We start from the raw sequence: 19,012 nt of genomic DNA, 5'->3' as shown, positions 1-19,012 counted from the left end.
CACACACACACACACACACATAAAACACGCATATTTAATGCTCACTTTCTACAGATGATCCACATGGCCCTGTCTTTCAGTGTTTAACCCTATTTTTCTCCTAGACATGGCTACTGTCTGAGCTTTTACTGTAACTATGTGCTCTCTTTCAGACTCTAACCTTGAAAACTGGCTCAAAGTTGATCTGTTCTTTCTTTCTAGATGAAACAACTAAAGGAGCTACATCCATTAACATTTACTTTTCCTTCCCATAGAAAGTACTCCTGGATCAGTGCTTCTTTGTTCTCTTTGTGTCTCTGCTCTGTTCTCTCTAACCCCCAGTAGGTCGTGGCAGATGGCCGCTCACACTGAGCCTGGTTCTGCTGGAGTGTTAAAAGGGAGTTTTTCCTCTCCACTGTTGCTACATGCATGCTCAGTATGAGGGATTGCTGCAAAGTCAACGCCAGTGACTGTCCACTGTCTCTACATGCTCATCCAGGAGGAGTGAATGCTACAAGTCTCTGACTGGATGCAATCTGCTGGGTTTCCTTAGATAGAAAAACATTTTATCCAATTTGAATAAATAACTGAATCTGACTGCACTGTTCAATGGTTACGATTAATTGGAATGTATGTACCGGACATGAAATCTATATGATTCAATTGAATTGACATAGCCCATTTCAAAGTTACCCACCTTTCACACAATGCAACAGGAAACGACACTCTCCAATTATTTTTACCTCTGCCTTCCTCCCTCCCTGTTGGTTGGAGTAAGGGGGAGTCAGGTTTAGCCTAAACCGGCTCAGTTATGGTTGAGGTGCAAACACACCCTCCATTTCTGCTACCTGTATGACCCCTTCTTTTTCCAATGGTTATAATCAGTCTGACAGAGAGAGGTATCCCAATCCTTGTGGTTTTTAGTATAACAATGGCCACCAGTGGCTCTAGATGGACAAACTTAATCAGTTTATTATTTTACTTAGTACCCCTACACATAGCTCATTCTAAAATGGCCAAACTCTAACACCTACTAGTTTAATCTAACCTCCCCAACAACCCGGCACGATTCCAAACCCTTTGTGAAGTGCCTTGAGATGACATGTGTTGTGAATTTGCGCTATATAAAAAAACTTAATTGAATATCCCAGTCATACTGGGTTTTGCATGTGTTTTTCTTCTCCACATCGCTGCAGTATGCTGTCTCTGTTGTTGCTCTCCCAGCCCCTCATCACCCCATCCACATTCCCTTTGTTCTCCACCTCTTTCCATTTTGGTTATTTAGTGTTTATATTCCACACCTATCTAATTTGATGCCAGACACAGTCTTTACCTTTTAAAAATGTAGAAGAGGCCCAACTCCATCTGAAGCCACAAGTCTTCAGTGAGTGAATAAAACTTGAGTCGCATGTTTAATTCAATAGTTTTTGTCTATTCAACCCCTCTGCATGGTCCATACATGGGATGGAACCCGACTGACCGATTCAGCCAAATGAACCCCATGCAATGCATGTTACAGAACAAAAACACACAAAATCCTGAAATTATGTAGAAATCATAGAACATTTTATTTCGATTACAGTACCTCAACACCTAAACACAGAAATGAACTCCCTCTGCCTTTTCAAGAACCTAAAACCACAAATCAGTCCAACATAAGGCAAATGTGCAAATAATTTCCTTGTCAGAAGAAGATGTACAGGTACAATCACAACAGTTGTATGCATAAAACATTTTCACACACAGCACAACTAACAGTTCACATTGGATAACCAGTCTCACATCCATGTTTCGTTTTTAGAGACAGAATCTTGTCCCGTTGAAATGTGAAATGATCTTCAAGGAACATGTCCAACATTCTTCTAACTTACGGTCGGTCTCCTTTGTGTATAGCCCACCTTGGCACAGTCACAGATACTGGAATATACCAAACAGAACCTTATTGTGTTTCACATCAATAGTGCAAATGGAGAAAACAAGGTCATAGTGAACAGATGACACCAAATCATCTAAGAGGTGGCAATTATTTTGGCAAGATAGGCGTGACTGATGACCAGCAGTATAACTGCTCATTTGTTGTGGCAATGATACCTGTTATTAGCTGTTTTGCTGTGTCACACTTTACAGGTCCTCTGATTTGTCTTTGCCAACGTACATCAGAATAATGAACATTCATCCCCAATACAAGCAGCTGTGAAATAAACCAACCCCAAAACAGCATGAAAACCTCCTTCCATCAGAAGGCGTCTACTGTATAAAGTTTTTAAATGACAGGCTACTGACCAGAGCTGTATTTTAGGTTTGCAAGCAGCTGGTATGTCTACATTAGGCTTCAGTGGACAAGTGGTGAAATCAAGAGTCTAGTGTTGCAGGTAGTTGGCACATTGTTGTACGGAGTCCATCCAACATATTAGGAGGTTTCTTTATATTCCTACCTGACCTGATGCAAACCCCAAAGGTCCCTCCTATCAAATCCCATCAAGTGCCAGTAAAAATGTCTTAAGTCTCTGTTGTAACTATCAGATGCTCTGGAAACAGCCTGTAACTCATCATTAAACTGTGATGTCCGGGGTGCAATAAGAGCAAAAACACTTTATGATGCGCCGTGTCTGTTTTAATCTGAGAAATATGTTCACCAGCAATATCTGATTCATATATGTTGAGGATTATGTACAGCAACATTGCTTGTAATTTAAGTGCTGATTGCATGTGGGCAGCCAGTATGAAGATCAAGACTGATCAGGACCAGGATCAGCTGATCTTAGTTCTGCTGGATCTCTGGACATCATGCTCAACTATGTTGTTCAGGCTTAGTCTCGAGTCATTCTAATTGTTTCCCATGTGTACTTTGTGTGGTTAAGACTGATTATTAACAGCGACTAACAGACTTCCACAGACTTGAGTCTTCCAAAAGTATTATGGCACAACTTATCAATGCAACGGACATAACACCCATTCAGAAGTCGGTAAAGCATGTGTCAATGTACACACGGATGAAGCACACATAGTTCACATCTCTACATGATCACCCAAGAAGCACATGTCACACTTTGCTTAAATAATGCACAGAATATTTAGCATAGTCTTTATCTTCCATTATTACCATGAAGTGACTTCCATGCACACCCAACATAAAAGGACAGCATTGTGCTAGTTGTGTAGCAACAGTAACCTGCACAGGGCAAGCCTTTACCCTCATGTTAAGGTTACTAAAATATATACATATAACCCATAATTAAAATAGAAAACTTCACAATAACAGTGTTGTACAGAAAAACTAATAATGAATGTGGTTCTGAACGGATGAGTACATCTGTTTAGTTGACAGTATTTTTGAGGTAATCAGTTCACGGTAAGACAGACAAACAGAAGTTCACCTTATTTTAGAGCAGCTGGGAGGATTCAGCTGTTTCAAACAAGAGAGGAACACAGTTATTTTTTTGTATTTCCACAGATTTGGGACACTAAACCACAAATCAACTTTCACATGTAGTTACTGTGGCTTACATTCACATGGTTTCTCTGAATGGGTGGATGAGTGTATGGGCCCTGCGATATTAGGGTCGACTGGGAACTACGGGCAAAAAAACAGAGGCAAGTCCTCTCCTGAGGCAGGGGTTCTAGGGAGGACTTTCTTTCTTTTCCTTATTATTATGTTTTTTTCCCCCTTTTAGGACAGATCCTCACACATCTTCAACACAGAATCCGGAGGCCTGGGGTAGTAGCCGACAGTGCAGGGCTTATCTGGGGAAAACCTGGGGAACTTGTAATCCAGGGGAAGATCTAGACAGAAAAGAAAAAACTAAATTAACTTCAGGTGATTGAGTGGAATGTCTTGATAATGCTTCATTGTTGGTTATTAATTATCAGTTCAAGATTTGGTAGAAAAATTCGCTTTATTTTGTCCAGAAGGCAGCAAATGTTCAGTCCTGCATAAATTAGTTGGAGCTCTCAGCTGTAAAGAAACACCTAACTCCATTTTTAACAGCAACATGTTTTAGCTACACGTGCCCATAGTGTACTGAAGAAAATATCCCACACGTTGGAAAGGCTTTTATTAGCTATAAATCAAGTAATGAGAGAAGTAAAGCTTCCCAGCGTTGATCTCCCTTTAGGTTCTGCAATTCTCTGTAGCTTGTTGGATATCAACTTCTGGGCCAAATCCTAACTAATTAGGGACCCATTCGTGCCCTTACAGTGCTTGATGATGATCCCAGTTTGCTGGTTTCCATTTCTCTACCTGCTTTTTGAAAACTGACCACAGGTTCAAATTTTAGCTTCCTGGGCACACGTGCAAAACATCAGCGATCTAATCCTCCAGCCTCTCAGTTATCCCTTCTCCCCTGTGCTGCATTATGCTGGAAAATTCAGTGATCATTACAAATTGCTTCTGAATTGTTGGAAGTTGTTGTTCTTGGAAAATGTTTTGATCTTTCAGAACTGTTATGTCACCCCTTTAAATGAGAAGAAATCCCACAGATGGACTATACCTGGATGCTTTATTGTTCACCTTTCCTCTAATCACACGTGATTTCCAGATGTCTCAACCAGGAGGAGAACCTATCAGAGAAAATAATGTCGTACCCATGACATTCTAAAGCCCTTTTGCTAGCACTGAACTTCTCACTCCTCGAAGTTGTTGATGGTCTAAGAGTCATTTTTTCCAAGTACAACATTAAGAGCAGTTTTCTACCACGTGAAGCCATTTTAATGGAAAGTGATGATGGCAGGTCAGGGTTGTTAGACTTTAGCTATCGTGGTGTTCTACTCATGAGAGATGAAGTGAGTGACAGATAGATAGATTAGCTCCCTCATTTGCAGTAATCGAGATGTTGCTCCAGTCTGTGGTAATAAACAAAGAGGTGAGCCAAAATGTAAAGCTATGGATTTACTGGGCCAGCTACATCCCACACCTCACCTGTTCATATGATATGCATAATGACTAGAAGAACAGACTGAGATTTTTGAATCAAGTGTTTTAAATAGGCTACCTTCATAGGATGATGCGGGTCAACCTTTGAGATAAGGTTAGAAGCTTGGACATCCATATTGAAAGGAGTCATCTAAGGCTGTTTGGGCATCTGACCAGGATATGTCCCCCTCCTATGGTTTTTGGGTTTCCCCCTTGAACCTCTTACGTTCATGACAAGCACTGATAATGTAAGGATGAATGGACTGATGGATGTGAAAATGATTGCAAACATTTTTTTTTGAGCTAACTATTGCAGGAATAGGTAGATGATGATTTCAAATATTTCTGTCCCTTTCATATAAACCAGTGATTACAGGTGGAGGCTATAGCGCTGTTGCTTTGCAGCAGGTCCTGGGGTCAAGTCCCAGCCAGGGGTCTTTCTGCATGGGTTTTGCATGTTCTCCCCATGCATGAGTGGGTTCTGTCAGAGTACCTCTGCTTCCTCCCACAGTCCAAAAACATGACTATTAGGTTCATTGGTCTCCTTAAAATTGCTCTTAGCTGTGAGTGTGTGCGTATGTGGTTCTCTGTGTTGGCCTGTGATGGATCAGTCCACAGTGTACCCACCTCTCACCTAATGACCGCTGGAGAAAGGCATCTGTGGAGCTGCAAGGATAAGGGGTTTCAGTTGGCCTATTTGACAGCTCCAGGAGTATGGAATCGGGGCCCTTTATTAGGGGCCATCTGGTCCATGTACGAGTGGAGCAGGAGTTTGGTCCGCATTGCCGGCACTAAGTCGGACCTGTTCCCGGTGCATGTTGGACTCTGGCAGGGCTGCCCTTTGTCACCGGTCCTGTTCATAACTTTTATGGACAGGATTTCTAGACGCAGCCAAGGGCTGGAGGGGGTCTGGTTTGGGGACCAGTGGATTTCGTCTCTTCTTTTTGCGGATGACGTGGTCCTGCTGGCCCCCTCTAGCCAAGATCTACAGCATGCACTGTGGTGGTTCGCAGCCGAGTGTGAAGCAGTTGTGATGAAGATCAGCTCCTCCAAGTCCAAGGCCATGGTTCTCGACCGGAAAAGGGTGGCTTGTCCTCTTCAGGTTGGAGGGGAGTTCCTCCCTCAAGTGGAGGAGTTTAAGTATCTCGGGGTCTTGTTCACGAGTGAGGGAAGAATGGAGCAGGAGATCGACAGACGGATCGGTGCGGCTGCCACAGTAATGGGGACGCTGTGCCGGTCCGTTGTGGTGAAGAGAGAGCTGAGCCGAAAAGCAAAGCTCTCTCCATGAACTTTGGGTCATGACCAAAAGAACGAGATCCCGGATACAAGCGGCTGAAATGAGCTTCCTCCGTAGGGTGGCCGGGCACTCCCTTAGAGATAGGGTGAGAAGCTCTGCCATCTGGGAGTGGCTCGGAGTAGAGCTGCTGCTCCTCCACATCAAGAGGAGCCAGTTGAGGTGGCTCGGGCATCAATACCGGATGCCTCCTGGACGCCTTCCTCGGGAGGTGTTCCAGGCACGTCCCACCGGGAGGAGGCCCAGGACACGCTGGAGGGTCTATGTCTCTCGGCTGGCCTGGGAATGCCTTGGGCTCCCCCTGGAGGAGCTGTCTGGAGAGATGGCCGTCTGGGCGTCTCTGCTGAGTCTGCTGCCCCCGCAACCCGATCCCGGATAAGCGGAAGACGACGAGTACGAGTACGAGTATTTGACAGCTTCAACCGTGCTGATGGTTTTGTGTCATCACAAAAACTGTCAAACACATGCCTTGACTTGTTTCATTTTCTAGATTATCTGAAGGTATAATAATTAAATCTGTTGAGAGAACCATTTGTTTGAAAATTTTTCCAAATTTGTCAAAGGTAATTCACTAATTTATTCAAGATAAATATGAGTTCTCAATTTGATGATGTTGCAGGATCACAGAGGTTGCTGTCCTCAACTTCACCAAAAAAAGAAAAAGAAATACAGTTTGTTGTTCATTCACAAGGCAAAGCCAACAGTCAACTAGATCACATGCTTACACATACTCTGTTCTTTGAACAATACATTTTATTCCATATGTTGCAATAACAGCCTGATGATTTCCTGCTCTTATGGGGCATCGCAGACTTCAAGCTCCCTGAGATAGGTATCATGTGTCTAAAGTTTTACTGGAAGAAGTCATCAGAATATCAAGTTGTTTAAACATTTAAGATGTAGTCATGTAAATTATTGACTGCCGATTTCAGAGGGAACGTTTCCTGTGCCTTCATGAAGTTCACAGTTTAACAGTTCATATGGAACTGTTAAATTATTTATGGATTGCGTGAACCTTTCAATCAAGTAGTATCAGTAAATATGGCTGACATGGTAGACTAATGGTGCTGGACTCATGATGGAGATGAAGACCCATGCTGCAGCCCTGTGTTAGGGTTTGGAAGCAATTTTATCTGCGGTTTTACATCTGTGTCTAGCTAAGTTGCTGCTTTGATTTGTGTGAATGTTTATGTGTTGGCAAGGAATGATGGGGAAGCTTAATGTGGCGGTTTGGGAGATTTTCATTTCAACCACTGGATCTTTAACATGAGGCTGTTTTCCTCATGTAACACTACGGGTTCTCATGCATCCTCTTCATACCACATCGGTACATTTACAAGAATTATTACACACACATTTACTCTGTTCTGCTGGAAGAAAATCAGAGGTGATTTGACATTTTTCTAGACTCCTGATAAGTAAAACACAATTTTCACATTTTCTTTAAGTGATCTATTATGACCATTTAATGGTCGCAATTTGAGAACAAAGAAAGGTCTTAGAATTTATTTGAAATGAACATGCTGAAAATACACATTCCTGTATTTTTCTACATACTGCCCATGGATGGTGCCTGTAGGCAATCGTAGCTGATTTCTGCAACAACAATACCTAAGAGGTACATTTTGTGGTTGCTGTTCTGCAAGAAAAATTTGTGGTTTCATGATAGGCTGCGTGGTGTCTCCCACGGTTACCAGCTGAAGGAATTGCTGATGTTGTCAAGTGCTACACAAGCACCTTAAGATTAGGAATATTTTCTAACATGTAGAGCTTTTCAGTGCCAGCTGTGATCTGAACTGCTTGTGTATACTGGAAGTTCCTTCCATCACCGAGAAGAACATGTTCCTCACTTTTCACAAGAGTTGGTTCATATTACAAACATTTGTTTGTGCTACAGGTCTCTTAAGGTCCCACTACATTTTTTTTATCTGACTGAGGTCTGCACTTTGACTAGGCCATTCCAACGCACAAATTCTGCTCTTTATCAGCCTTTCTGTTGCAGATTTGTTGCTGTGTTTGGGATCTTTGTGTTGTCAACAACCTGGTTGGAGCTAGGCATAACTAGTGGGCCAGATGGTCTCACATTTGACTCTAGTATTATTCAGTATACAGATGTATTCATAACTGATGTAGTAACTGCAAGCAAATGTCCAGGCCCATTGGAATGGAAAAAAGCCCAAATTATCAGTCCTCCACCATGGTGCTGGACAGTTGGGTTTGGTTTTCTCCAAATTTGGTTATGTATATAAAGGTCAAACATCCACTATGGTCTCGCCTTGGTGCCTTATCCCAGTTTTTTTTCCTAATTGCTCTGTCACAAACAGTCTCCCATGTACCCACTCCGGTTTCTTGCAGTTCCTTTGATCATGGCAGCATGACATCAATATAAAATCAGTGGGATATTGGACCCCGGGACGATTACTTTCAAAGTTTCTGTGGTTGTTTGTCCATTCTGAATTGTTCAGAAATGGTCTTAAGAGCCTTTCCAGGTTATTGAGTGTCAAACATTGCTTCTCTGAGGTCATTGCTGATGTCTTTCCTTCTCGGCATTGTATTAACACATTTCTGTATGTCTTAGTCTATCTGTTCACACAAATAACATTTGATGTGGAGCAGTAACCATTCTGGGAGTGGGTACAATCACACAGTGGACAACAATTGTGTTTGATAGACTGGCTTTGATTTGCATTGACTGGAGTAAAAACACTTTATATGATGTTTCTCAGATATTTCTGTTTCAACTTGCTTCATTTAACCAAAATTTAATCTTCATGCTTTTTTTGATATGTTTTTCACCCACATACCTGCTATGTGTTCCACACTGGGAATGGCCATGGTGCTGTATGAGTGAATACAGTGACAGCACCACGTCAGTATCTGGTGCTCCTCGTCGCCTCCTCCACTTCTGTGCACGTCAACAAAGTAGGAGCCCCACTGGTTGGACACTGCAGAGGGTGACTTCATGCCCTGCCCCTGCGGAGACAGTTCACACAAACTGAACTGTGCAACTTTGTTTGAAGACTGATTTACAGACACGTTTAGGCCTGTTTAAGGAAGCTGGGAATTCCAGGGAGCACAGACTTCAAGCTGGCTTCAACTCAGATCACAACTCAGATCACTCAGATCAAGTCACTGACTGGATGCAATTTGCTGGGTTTCCTTAGACAGAAAAACATTTGATCCAATTTGAATAAATAACTAACTCTGACTGCACTGTTCAATGGTTAGGACTAATTGTAGTGTATGTATCTGACTGTTGTGAAGTGCCTTGAGACGACATGTGATGTGAAATGGCGCTATATAAATAAAACTGAATTGAATTATTCCAGGTACTCAATGAATTATAATTTCTGAGAAATCCCTCTTGCAACATCAATATCCTTTACTGGCATATACTGAAGTGATGATTAGCTATCAGAGAAAGCAGGATGTGGTGCTTCTAAAAACGGATGTAAAACACATAAATGTTATCAACATAAAAAAAACTATTTGCACAGAGCAGTCAATTTAGTCTGGAACAGTTGCATAACGCAGACTCAGTGGGAGGACCAGGAGTTAAAAAGGTCACATATCATGTTGCCATAGAGACCAATTCCTAAATAGAAATTGAGAAACTTGAGTAAAAAAAAACTGTTGCAGAATGTGGGGAGCAGTCACAGTTACACTAACACTGACAGTAGTCTTTTAATCAATAATCCCAGCAGAAATAGAAGCTTGCATGAACTTATAAAACATGACACTGCCATAAGGATTACCCTCCTGAGAGGCCAAGAGGCAAATTGGTTGCTGTGATACGTTAAACTAGGTTGTAGGGCTGGGTCTGTGCAGAGGTAGAACATTACCAATCCCATTTTCCCATGTTCCTGTCGTTGGGTACTATCTTGGTGTACTTGTACTTTTTGAGCAGTTTTTTAAATCTGTATTTTCCCTCTTAGTATTACTATATGCTCTATTCTTATTATACTGAAAATAAGGCTGACCTAAAACAAATAGCATTAACATGATTTTAACTGATGAGTGTACATGCAATGAATACACAAACAAGCCAGTTAGTTGATCATGACAGGTGTCATGTTGGAAAAGTACATGCTATAAAAATGATTTATTCCATTAAAGACATGTGATGTTTTTGTTTTTTTGTCACATGGTTAGATCAAAAGGTTTTTTTAAATCAGACAAAGAAAATGTTAGTAAATGTAAAACTTTTCAGATGATGACATCATCTGAAAACCATGAGGACAAAAGCCATAAACAGGACACAAAACCATGAACCTGGCTGTAGGTGAAAAAGCAGATGCCCTGGATATTAACTGCCAATGAGTCCACTACATTAGTCTGCTGCAGAGAAATTTAGGCCTTCTCCTTTCTGAATTGCTTTTATTCATTGACACTAGACGGTTTTTAAACATGAATGGCCGTTTTAACGTCATGCACAGCATCTCCACTGGATTTATGTCCAGACTTTTACTAGGGCGCTCCCCATCCTTCAAATTAGCCCATTTTCCACTGAAAGTCCTGGGATAATGTCATACTGAAAACTGTAGAAAATCACAATTTTTTAAATAAAATTCTGTTGATGCATTTGGGTGGTACAATCCACTTTTACCAATATGATAGGATACAGTTTTTTTTATATTTGTGAAGTTTGGAGCATACAGATAGAGAGATTTTTGTCTAATCCTGGGTTCTCTCTTGTCTTCTCCCTAGCCCACAGGTTTTCTGTAGGATGCCGGTCTGGGGATTGAGACAGCCATGGAAGTTGATTTTGTGTCTGGTAAGTCATTTCTGTGTAAATTTGACCCTATGTTTTGGATCAACATCCTGTTGAACAATGACCCATTTTCAGGGACCCGTCCAGTCCATTGGGTTTTTATTGAAATCTCCTGGTATTTCAGAGAATTCATGATGCCATGTGCTTCAACATGATTCACATTATTTTTGGTACTCACAGAGTGACACCTTATACTGTGATGCAGAAAAAAAGTGAAGTGAAATCCTTCTTCGGCCACATTTGTGTTGACTTTTCATGTTGCTTATCGGAACTTACTACTAATTATCCTCCTCTGCTCGGTGAGACAGAAGGCTGCACTCTGTTACGTGTAGTTTCCATTCTATCTCACTTCTACCTGGTTAAGTATCAACTGTTTTACATATTTTCATCAATATTGAGTTTTTGGAAATTTTCAAACACAATAGAGCATCGAGTGACAGTGGGATAGAGTGTGGGAGGTGTGCTCTGGAAGAGCAATGGTTGCTAAAAGGAAACAGCTTCCTCAGTGAACTTACCTCAAACTTTCCTCTCTTCTCCTGCGGCTCCACTTGGGCCTCGTTGGACATTGCCGCGTCACTCTTCGGAACGCCCTCTCCCTCCATTTCCTCCACTATCATCACAGTCTCCCACTTCCCAAAGGTGGTGGCGGGGAATATGTCGGACCTCATGCTATCTCCAAAATACGCAACCTGCAGATTAGGATGGACAAAGAAACCTTTAATTTCACCTGTCCTGAAGACTTTGCAGAACCCTCCTCTCAGCAGCAAGTAAAGCGAATCAGGACGATGTAAAGCAGACAGACTTTACATGTAAAGCAGAGAGACTCTGCAAGTTTTATCACACAATTACAATCTTCGGTGAATGTGGGGATTTACAGTGCCTCGCAAAACTATTCAAACCTCTTTAATGTTTTCACATTTTGTAACATCATGTTACAACCGCAACCTTTAATTAATTTTTTGGGGGATTTTATATGAGTGACAAACATGAAGTAGTGCATACTAGTAAAGTGGAAAGAAACATTTATGATTTAGAAAATGTTTCACGGATATAAACCCAAAAAGTGTGGTGAGCATTTGTATTAAGTCCCCTTGACTCAATAATAACGTCTTTTGGGACATGTCAAGCTTATTCAGATTGGATGGACTGTAACATTACATTTCAGATCTTTCCACAGACCCTCAATTGGATCTAGGTCTTACCTTTGACTAGGTCATTTTAACATGAAAATGATGTGATGTAAATATACCATCTGCTTTGGCTGCATATTTAGGGTCATTCTGTTGTGTAAGTACACACCGCACTTTGTGTGAGAGATGGAACTAACTCCAACCACACCACAGAAGTGAAAGGACCAGGTGGAGGATGTAAGACATTCCAGAAGCTGGGCTGGGATTACCCCCACCCCCACAGGGCTGTACAGGACCCCAGGCTGGTCTTTTCATTTGAAAAAAACAAACTGATGTACAAATCGGGTATCTATGAAGCAATGGCGGCAGGAATCACATTGCCTACAGACTTTCCGGAAACTGCCCACAGCTGGGCTGGAGCTATTATTTGTGCCTACATTTATTTACATTGAGTTAGCCTCAAAGCTAGGTCTGATATAGGTTTGTAATACTGATGAACAACGTCTATCACATTTAAAGTCTGGCAGACTCTCTTGAAGAAGTTGACCACACTTGAAATCTGTATGATCATGTCCTGTCAGGCCTGATGTGACCCCGCCTTTCTTGGCACTGTACTTAGACTGACCCGTAATCTTCCCTGAATGCCTCTATTCAGCCCACCTGCTTTAAGCTCTGTCAGGTGAAAGTGGAGAGAAGTGAAAACACAGAGTGCCTCGTCACCTCAGAGGACTGTTTAAAGAAGCTCTAAGTGCAGGTTGACACCAGATTCCATGAGAGTTTTCTCCACGTGGCTGGAGAACAGAGGGGGCATTGAGCTGAGAGCTGAGGGGAAGCGAGAGGAGGAAGGGACCTATAGAATGACGGTCTTTGCCAGCTCAGCCTGTGCAGGTTTGCATTAGCCTAGTTTCTAATGACACCGTTGGTTTTTTCTATTCTGTTTGCATAAGGCACACAACATTGAGCTAAATTCTAATGTTATTTGCCTCATCACATGCTCTACTGGGATAGTTATCAGGGTGAGCCAAAATAAGGCAATCCCCTCCCCCCAAAAACATGCATGTTAGGTTAACAGGAGACTAGATTCCTTTCTTTGTTTTATGTTTCTCTGTGAGGACCCCCAGATTAACCTGCCTTTAACCTGTTGCCTGCTGGTAACCTAGTCTTTTCTGCCATTCTGATCCTTGAAAACAAATGTACTAATACATCCCTAAGCTAATGTTAGCTTGAGAAGTAGCAATGTAAAATGTAATGAGCCCCTTTACTTTACCAACAGACGTGCAACGCTAGTACCCATTGTTTGTTTCAAAACATTACTGCATTAAAAGATGATGGGTGACAGTCTCTGTTATTGCAGCACTGCTGCTGCAAGAAGTGCCACAATTTGGGCAAATGAGAATGGGTCAGTTTGTATCAATTTTGGTGCGAATGAGAATCTTTTAATAATTTATTCTTATAATATTGATTAAATTGAAATATTATTTTGACATCCCTACTTTCAATAAATGCAAACTTTGTGAATTAAACAGAAACAAAGAACTGCACTCTGAACACTTCTACTAGTAGTGTTGTCATAGTAACTCGGTCTTATGATGAAGTGATTGCTTTCAACATTGGTTGGTACAATGTAGGCCACTGCTGGAGTATTTCGTAAAATGCATAAAGCAGATTTTGCAGTTTATATAAGCATGTGTCTTTGTTCAAAGAGTGCCAGTTGTGGATTGCAGCTGTAGAAGTCTTCATTAAAATTTTTGGGGTTCAAAAACTTAAGGGTAACCAATCTCTAAGAGAAAAGGTCATGGATTTTTTTTTATTTATTTACTGTCTCTTTCTTTAAACGATGTAATCAAATTTTGATTGTTAACGCTGGGCATCACATTACTGGTTAGGTTTAGACTCTAAAATCAGAGCTAAGTTAGAGTTAGGACAAGGACATTAATTAAGCTTAAACACAATGTTGCAACACATACCATGGCATGTTACAAAGTATGTATCATTTGAGGTTTGGCAAGATAACACAACTTGCCAAACCTCAAAACCTTTACATGATAAGTAAAGGTTGCATACAACAGAAATGTTAACGTAGCTATCAGTTGTTTTTAACATGATGATCGGAATGAATCTTTGCAGGGACCAAACCAAAGTACTTTTTAGGCTAAAAATTCTTTATTTGAATCAAAATGTAATGAAATAATCATGGGAGACATTTCTTTCAGTCTGCTGAAGTTGTTTCCAACTGGTGGAACACAATAGAACAATTAGCAACCCCCTGGAAAATGTAAGCTTTTAGATGTTGTATAGGCAGCCGTGATAAAAAATGTCCACATGACGAACATTTTAGAAAACCTGCAAAATGTGCAAAAACAGAATATTGTTACCGGACAAACTCCAAAGAAAATTCAATAGATGTCTTATCTTTTTAGATACACTTCACCTCAAAAACAGCAGACTGAGGGTGGTTAGTGAACACTGTGTTCAATTCGCTGCTTTTGGAATTAAACAAAATATGACAGGACGTAATTTATGCCAGGGTATCTGTCAAAAGAAACAAACATGAAAAATCCTGTAGGTGTCCTGTGTTTGGTATTGAAAAGTAAATATTGCAATGTTGAGTTTATTCACAGAATAAACCCCGAGTATGCTGAGGAAGATCCGGCCTTTCAACAGTCATGCCAAGATCCACGTTCCTCCTCTTCATTATCCCCATGTGAATCTCTCTGAGCTGATTTATCATGGAGCCTCATCCCTCTTATTCTCTGCCAAGCACTAAAGTTGGGAGTCAACCTCAAAGCGAGCCATAGATACCCTTCTACCAGATGCCTGGCATCTTGCTCCTGTAATGGTCAAGGTGGGTGGCTTACCATGGGTTCTTGTTTTCCTGTCATGGTCTTCAGCAGCTCGTGGAGGTGTGGCCAGTTGCCCTGGGAGTACCAGCCGGGCTTGTCCAGCAATGGCAGCCCCTCCACTTCTTCCACATCATTCACTGTTGGATCAAAAACAGGATTAGCCAGCATGCATTACCTCTTTTATATAAAATCTTACTCAATTCTGCATAAAACCATATAAAGTAAGCACTCTCATCAGCTAAGATGCTCAAAAATATGAAGCATGTGTTGAGCTGTGTTTAAGTGGAATAAACGGCTAAACTAGAATTTCTGGGACCTAATCTCTCACTGCAGTATTAGAACAGTGAGCCTATGGATTCATGACATGTTCTGCTATCAAATCCATTTAGTAATGTAGTTATGTCCAGGAGGAATATCACTAAAAATACTGAAAAAATAAAAGGTTTGAATCTTTTAGGTGAACTGATGCTAAATCTGTTAACACTAAATTGTAAATGTGAGGTTTTAAACAGACACACTCACTGGCGACTTAATTACTGTTGTTTTCATAACAGCAGTCCAACTAGACTAAGCTGATCAATTACTGCTTTTCGTAAAAAACATGGTGAATGTCCTTGAAAAGGCAATGACCCGATACCAGTAAGTCAGCAGCATTTTGGTTCCAGACCAACAAAATCAAAGTTCTGGACTGGCCAGTCCAATCCCTGGACCATACTCTGACTGAAAACATGTGGGGTAACATCAAAAAATACAGATTCACAGGAATGATAAACCCTAAAGAGTTTTCAGTTTATACAGTAAATATTTGAGTTTGTAAAGAAAAATGAAGATGTTGTCTTTAGGCGATCGCCTGCCTTCTTTCCCTTGTAGATCTCTGGGTTTCAAATACAATGTGGTACAACATCACAGGCAAAAAATCCAATTGTGCATCATCCATTTGTTTTGTTAACAAATGGCGGGATACAAGCTTCTCAGTTGGGCTTTGCTTGTTTAGCCTTTGGTTTCTTATTACTGCCACCCACTGGACTGGAGGTGTACAGCAGTTTTCTTAAAATGTATCCATACAACATTAGGTGAATTTAAATACATTTCCCATGGCCTTTCAGAGCAGTGGAAACTGAAAGCACACAAATTAGCCGGGATTACTTTTACGCAGGTAAAAAAAAAAACCTGGGGCTATGTGCACTGCATTACTCAGACAAAGTGACAACTCAGCAGCTTGAAACATCCCAAACAACATGCAAAGCAGAATGTTTGAGTTTGAAACCCCCTGTAGCGTGCTAATAAAAGAAAACGAGATGCTAAGGATTAAAACCGATGACCTGGAGGACAGGTCCAGATGCAATAACATTCGCATAACGATCTTACTGGAGAAGGCTGAGGGTTCTCGTCCCACTGTCTTTATCACAGTGTCTGACAGAGTTTTGGATCAGAAGTGTTTGCCACACCGCTAGAGTTCCTAAATATCAGAATAAAATGCTAATCCTTAAACTTGCACAGGAGACAGACCATCTCATTTACCGTGATATAGAAGTCCATATCTTCCACTTCTACAGCCTTGATGTCTCCAAAAGGAAAGTCCCAGCTTAGGAGCGTTGGCTACCCATACAGGATATTTTTCTCCCACCTAGCTTCAAATCTCGGACAAAATCGGACAAATGCTAATATATCTCACTCCTGGAGAAGTGAGATCCTTCTGCAGTTATGACATAATTTCAATTTTATATGCATTTATTTGGCTTTTAGCAGTTTTTTTTTTAGTTTCTCCTTATTTGTGATTTGCTCTTAGCTCCACATTGTATTTCTCAACAAATAGGAATTATACTGTTGCACTTTGAAATGTTTACCTGTATTTTACATGATCATATTATTACTTTTGTCTCATTAAATGTTAAAGGTATTAACAATGCTGGGAAGAGACAAAAATTTGCTCCTATCTCAAAGAGTTAAAAGCCGATGTTGCCGTCCTTCAGGAAACATGTTTGAAACAGGACCAGAACAAACTACTTAAGAGAAGCTGGGTTTGTCAGTTCTTCCAGAACTCAAATGCAGAAATTCCTAAAACTCCCTGCTAGTCAGATAAAGTGATCTCTAAACCAGCATTGCGCTATATCACCCTAACCACTTGTTTTGTACTCTGGTTATTATGGTTTCACTATAAACCCCTAACTGGGATGCTAGGGACTTTTACTAAACAAGTTGCTCAGCCCAAGCACTTTAACTGTGTTCTTAGTTCTACCTTAGATAGATCATCCAATTAATCGGAGCCATTTTCAACATCTGCAAAAGTTATAAACAACTTTATGAGTAGGTCAGATTTATCTGATATTTGGAGATTTAATAATCCCAACAAGAAAATGATTTTGTGGACCATGCAGCTGTCTCATTTTACAATTATTAGACAGTCCTAAGCTCAGACGCAATGTGCTTTTTCTGGTAAAGGAGTAACAAGGTTAATAATGCTAAGTTCAATTATTTATCATGTTCAGTTCAGGAAATAAATCCACAATATTCTCTCACCAGGAAATAAATCCACAATATTCTCTCACCATCCCTCTCCATTTTTCAAGAAAAACTGCAACTACAAACGGACTATGACTTACTATCTAAAGACAGGGCCGCACAAATAGTACTAAAAGCTTGCCACAACAGCTATAAATATGGAGATAAAGCCAGCAGACTACTAGCCCAATAAATAGGTTGCTTAATATTATCCATACATTTCTTTTGTACAAAGATGTATTGATTCGCTTAATGTTATGCTGGTGGCAGCAGGGGGAAAAACAGGGTGAGAGAGAGCAGTAGTGACAGGCATGTTCAGACTAAGCCCTTCCAATACAGTCTCGGACCAACCCCAGCATACAACATACATCTGCCAAAACTGTTTCCAAGACCTAACATTTCCTCTCTGAGCTGATTGCACTCAACCATGCAAAGTGCCAAAGCAGCCAAAGGTCACCATGCAAGGTTTTCCACTGGGTCACTACTAGTTTTATGTTTGCACCAAAGGAAAAAGTCATTCTGCAAAATCCACCTGGGGTGGGTGGGGGTGGAGTTGTATTTTCCTGCAGAGGCACTGTTGTAAATACACAGTCAAACAATTCACTCTATGTGCTGAGAGAGGTGGTGGCACGAGAGTTCACACTATTAAAATTCTACAATATTTCCTTTTTAAATTCAAGTATGTTTCTACTATAAAGTTGCTGTTGTAGTCCGAGCCATTGCTTTAAGCTCCATATGTTACAGGGTGATTGCTTTGAGCCTGACAACCGATATCTATATTTAAAACTCTTATTTTGAAGTAAGACAGGAAGACGTTCTTGAGCAGAGACAGAGTTCGCAAAAATATGAACAATGAACTGGCTAACAATTTACAGGTACATGAACACCTAATATGGCTGATCCCTCAGCCATATTAGTGCTTATGTGAGAAGGTCTGTACCCTGATGTTAGTAAGCCAACATAAACATATGGAAAGTCATAAATTGTGAATTCTGCCAAATAAACTTAAGCTCGTTGCCCACCTCACGGTAGACAAGCATTTTAACATTGTGTAGAAGAAAGCAAAACCAGCAGCCCTCACTAACAGCTGTATTGTTGAAATGGAAAATCAAAGTGCTGGTTTCCAAGAACCAATTTCCAATTTTCTAAATGAGATTGTTGTAAAGTAAAAGCACACAAATAGTGTGTTTGTTAGCCATGCTATGTTATTATCATACCAAGCTTGTAGTCACGTGTGATATAGAATTAACTACAGCATTGATCAAGGATGTCTGTAGGACAAAAGACCACTGCCCACCATCACTGATCTTTCTTGAAACCAAGGCTGTATCCTGCAGATGGCCTTAAAACTTGCAGTCAGTACATGCTTATCATAACTTGTCACAATAAATTAGAAATGGCTAAAACAAATCACCTGGCAAAAATTGATCCAAAAAAAAGTCTTGGTTAATTTTTCAGTGCTTTTTTTTAAAGATGTTTTGGGATGTCGATAGATTGGAAATGTGACCTTAAAATGCCATATACTGAACCAGTCCTTTCAAAATGAGCCTGATTTTAGATTCACTACAGTGATTTCAGAGA

The 19,012-nt window shown here is 40.7% G+C and overlaps 1 protein-coding gene across 3 annotated transcripts in view; it reads right to left on the bottom strand.

Annotated features, from left to right (window-relative positions):
- Window positions 1-1,523: 1,523 nt before the first annotated feature.
- The window catches only part of nt5dc1 (5'-nucleotidase domain containing 1), an 86,087-nt gene continuing 68,598 nt past the window's right edge, over window positions 1,524-19,012 (bottom strand). For 2 of the 3 annotated variants that reach the window (XM_047387719.1, XM_047387720.1), the window contains exons 9-12: window positions 14,945-15,066; window positions 11,472-11,645; window positions 8,990-9,158; window positions 1,524-3,762 (exon numbers count right to left, since the gene is read on the bottom strand). In XM_047387719.1, coding sequence (XP_047243675.1) covers window positions 3,650-3,762; window positions 8,990-9,158; window positions 11,472-11,645; window positions 14,945-15,066 — 578 coding nt within the window. In that variant the 3' untranslated portion in view covers window positions 1,524-3,649. The remainder of the gene's footprint in view (window positions 3,763-8,989; window positions 9,159-11,471; window positions 11,646-14,944; window positions 15,067-19,012) is intronic. The other variant, XR_007041769.1, reaches the window with a different exon arrangement.

Source organism: Girardinichthys multiradiatus, chromosome 15 (genome assembly GCF_021462225.1).
Source record: "Girardinichthys multiradiatus isolate DD_20200921_A chromosome 15, DD_fGirMul_XY1, whole genome shotgun sequence".
NCBI classification, from domain to species: Eukaryota; Metazoa; Chordata; class Actinopteri; order Cyprinodontiformes; family Goodeidae; genus Girardinichthys; species Girardinichthys multiradiatus.
This window is presented reverse-complemented; position numbering and strand designations above follow the sequence as displayed.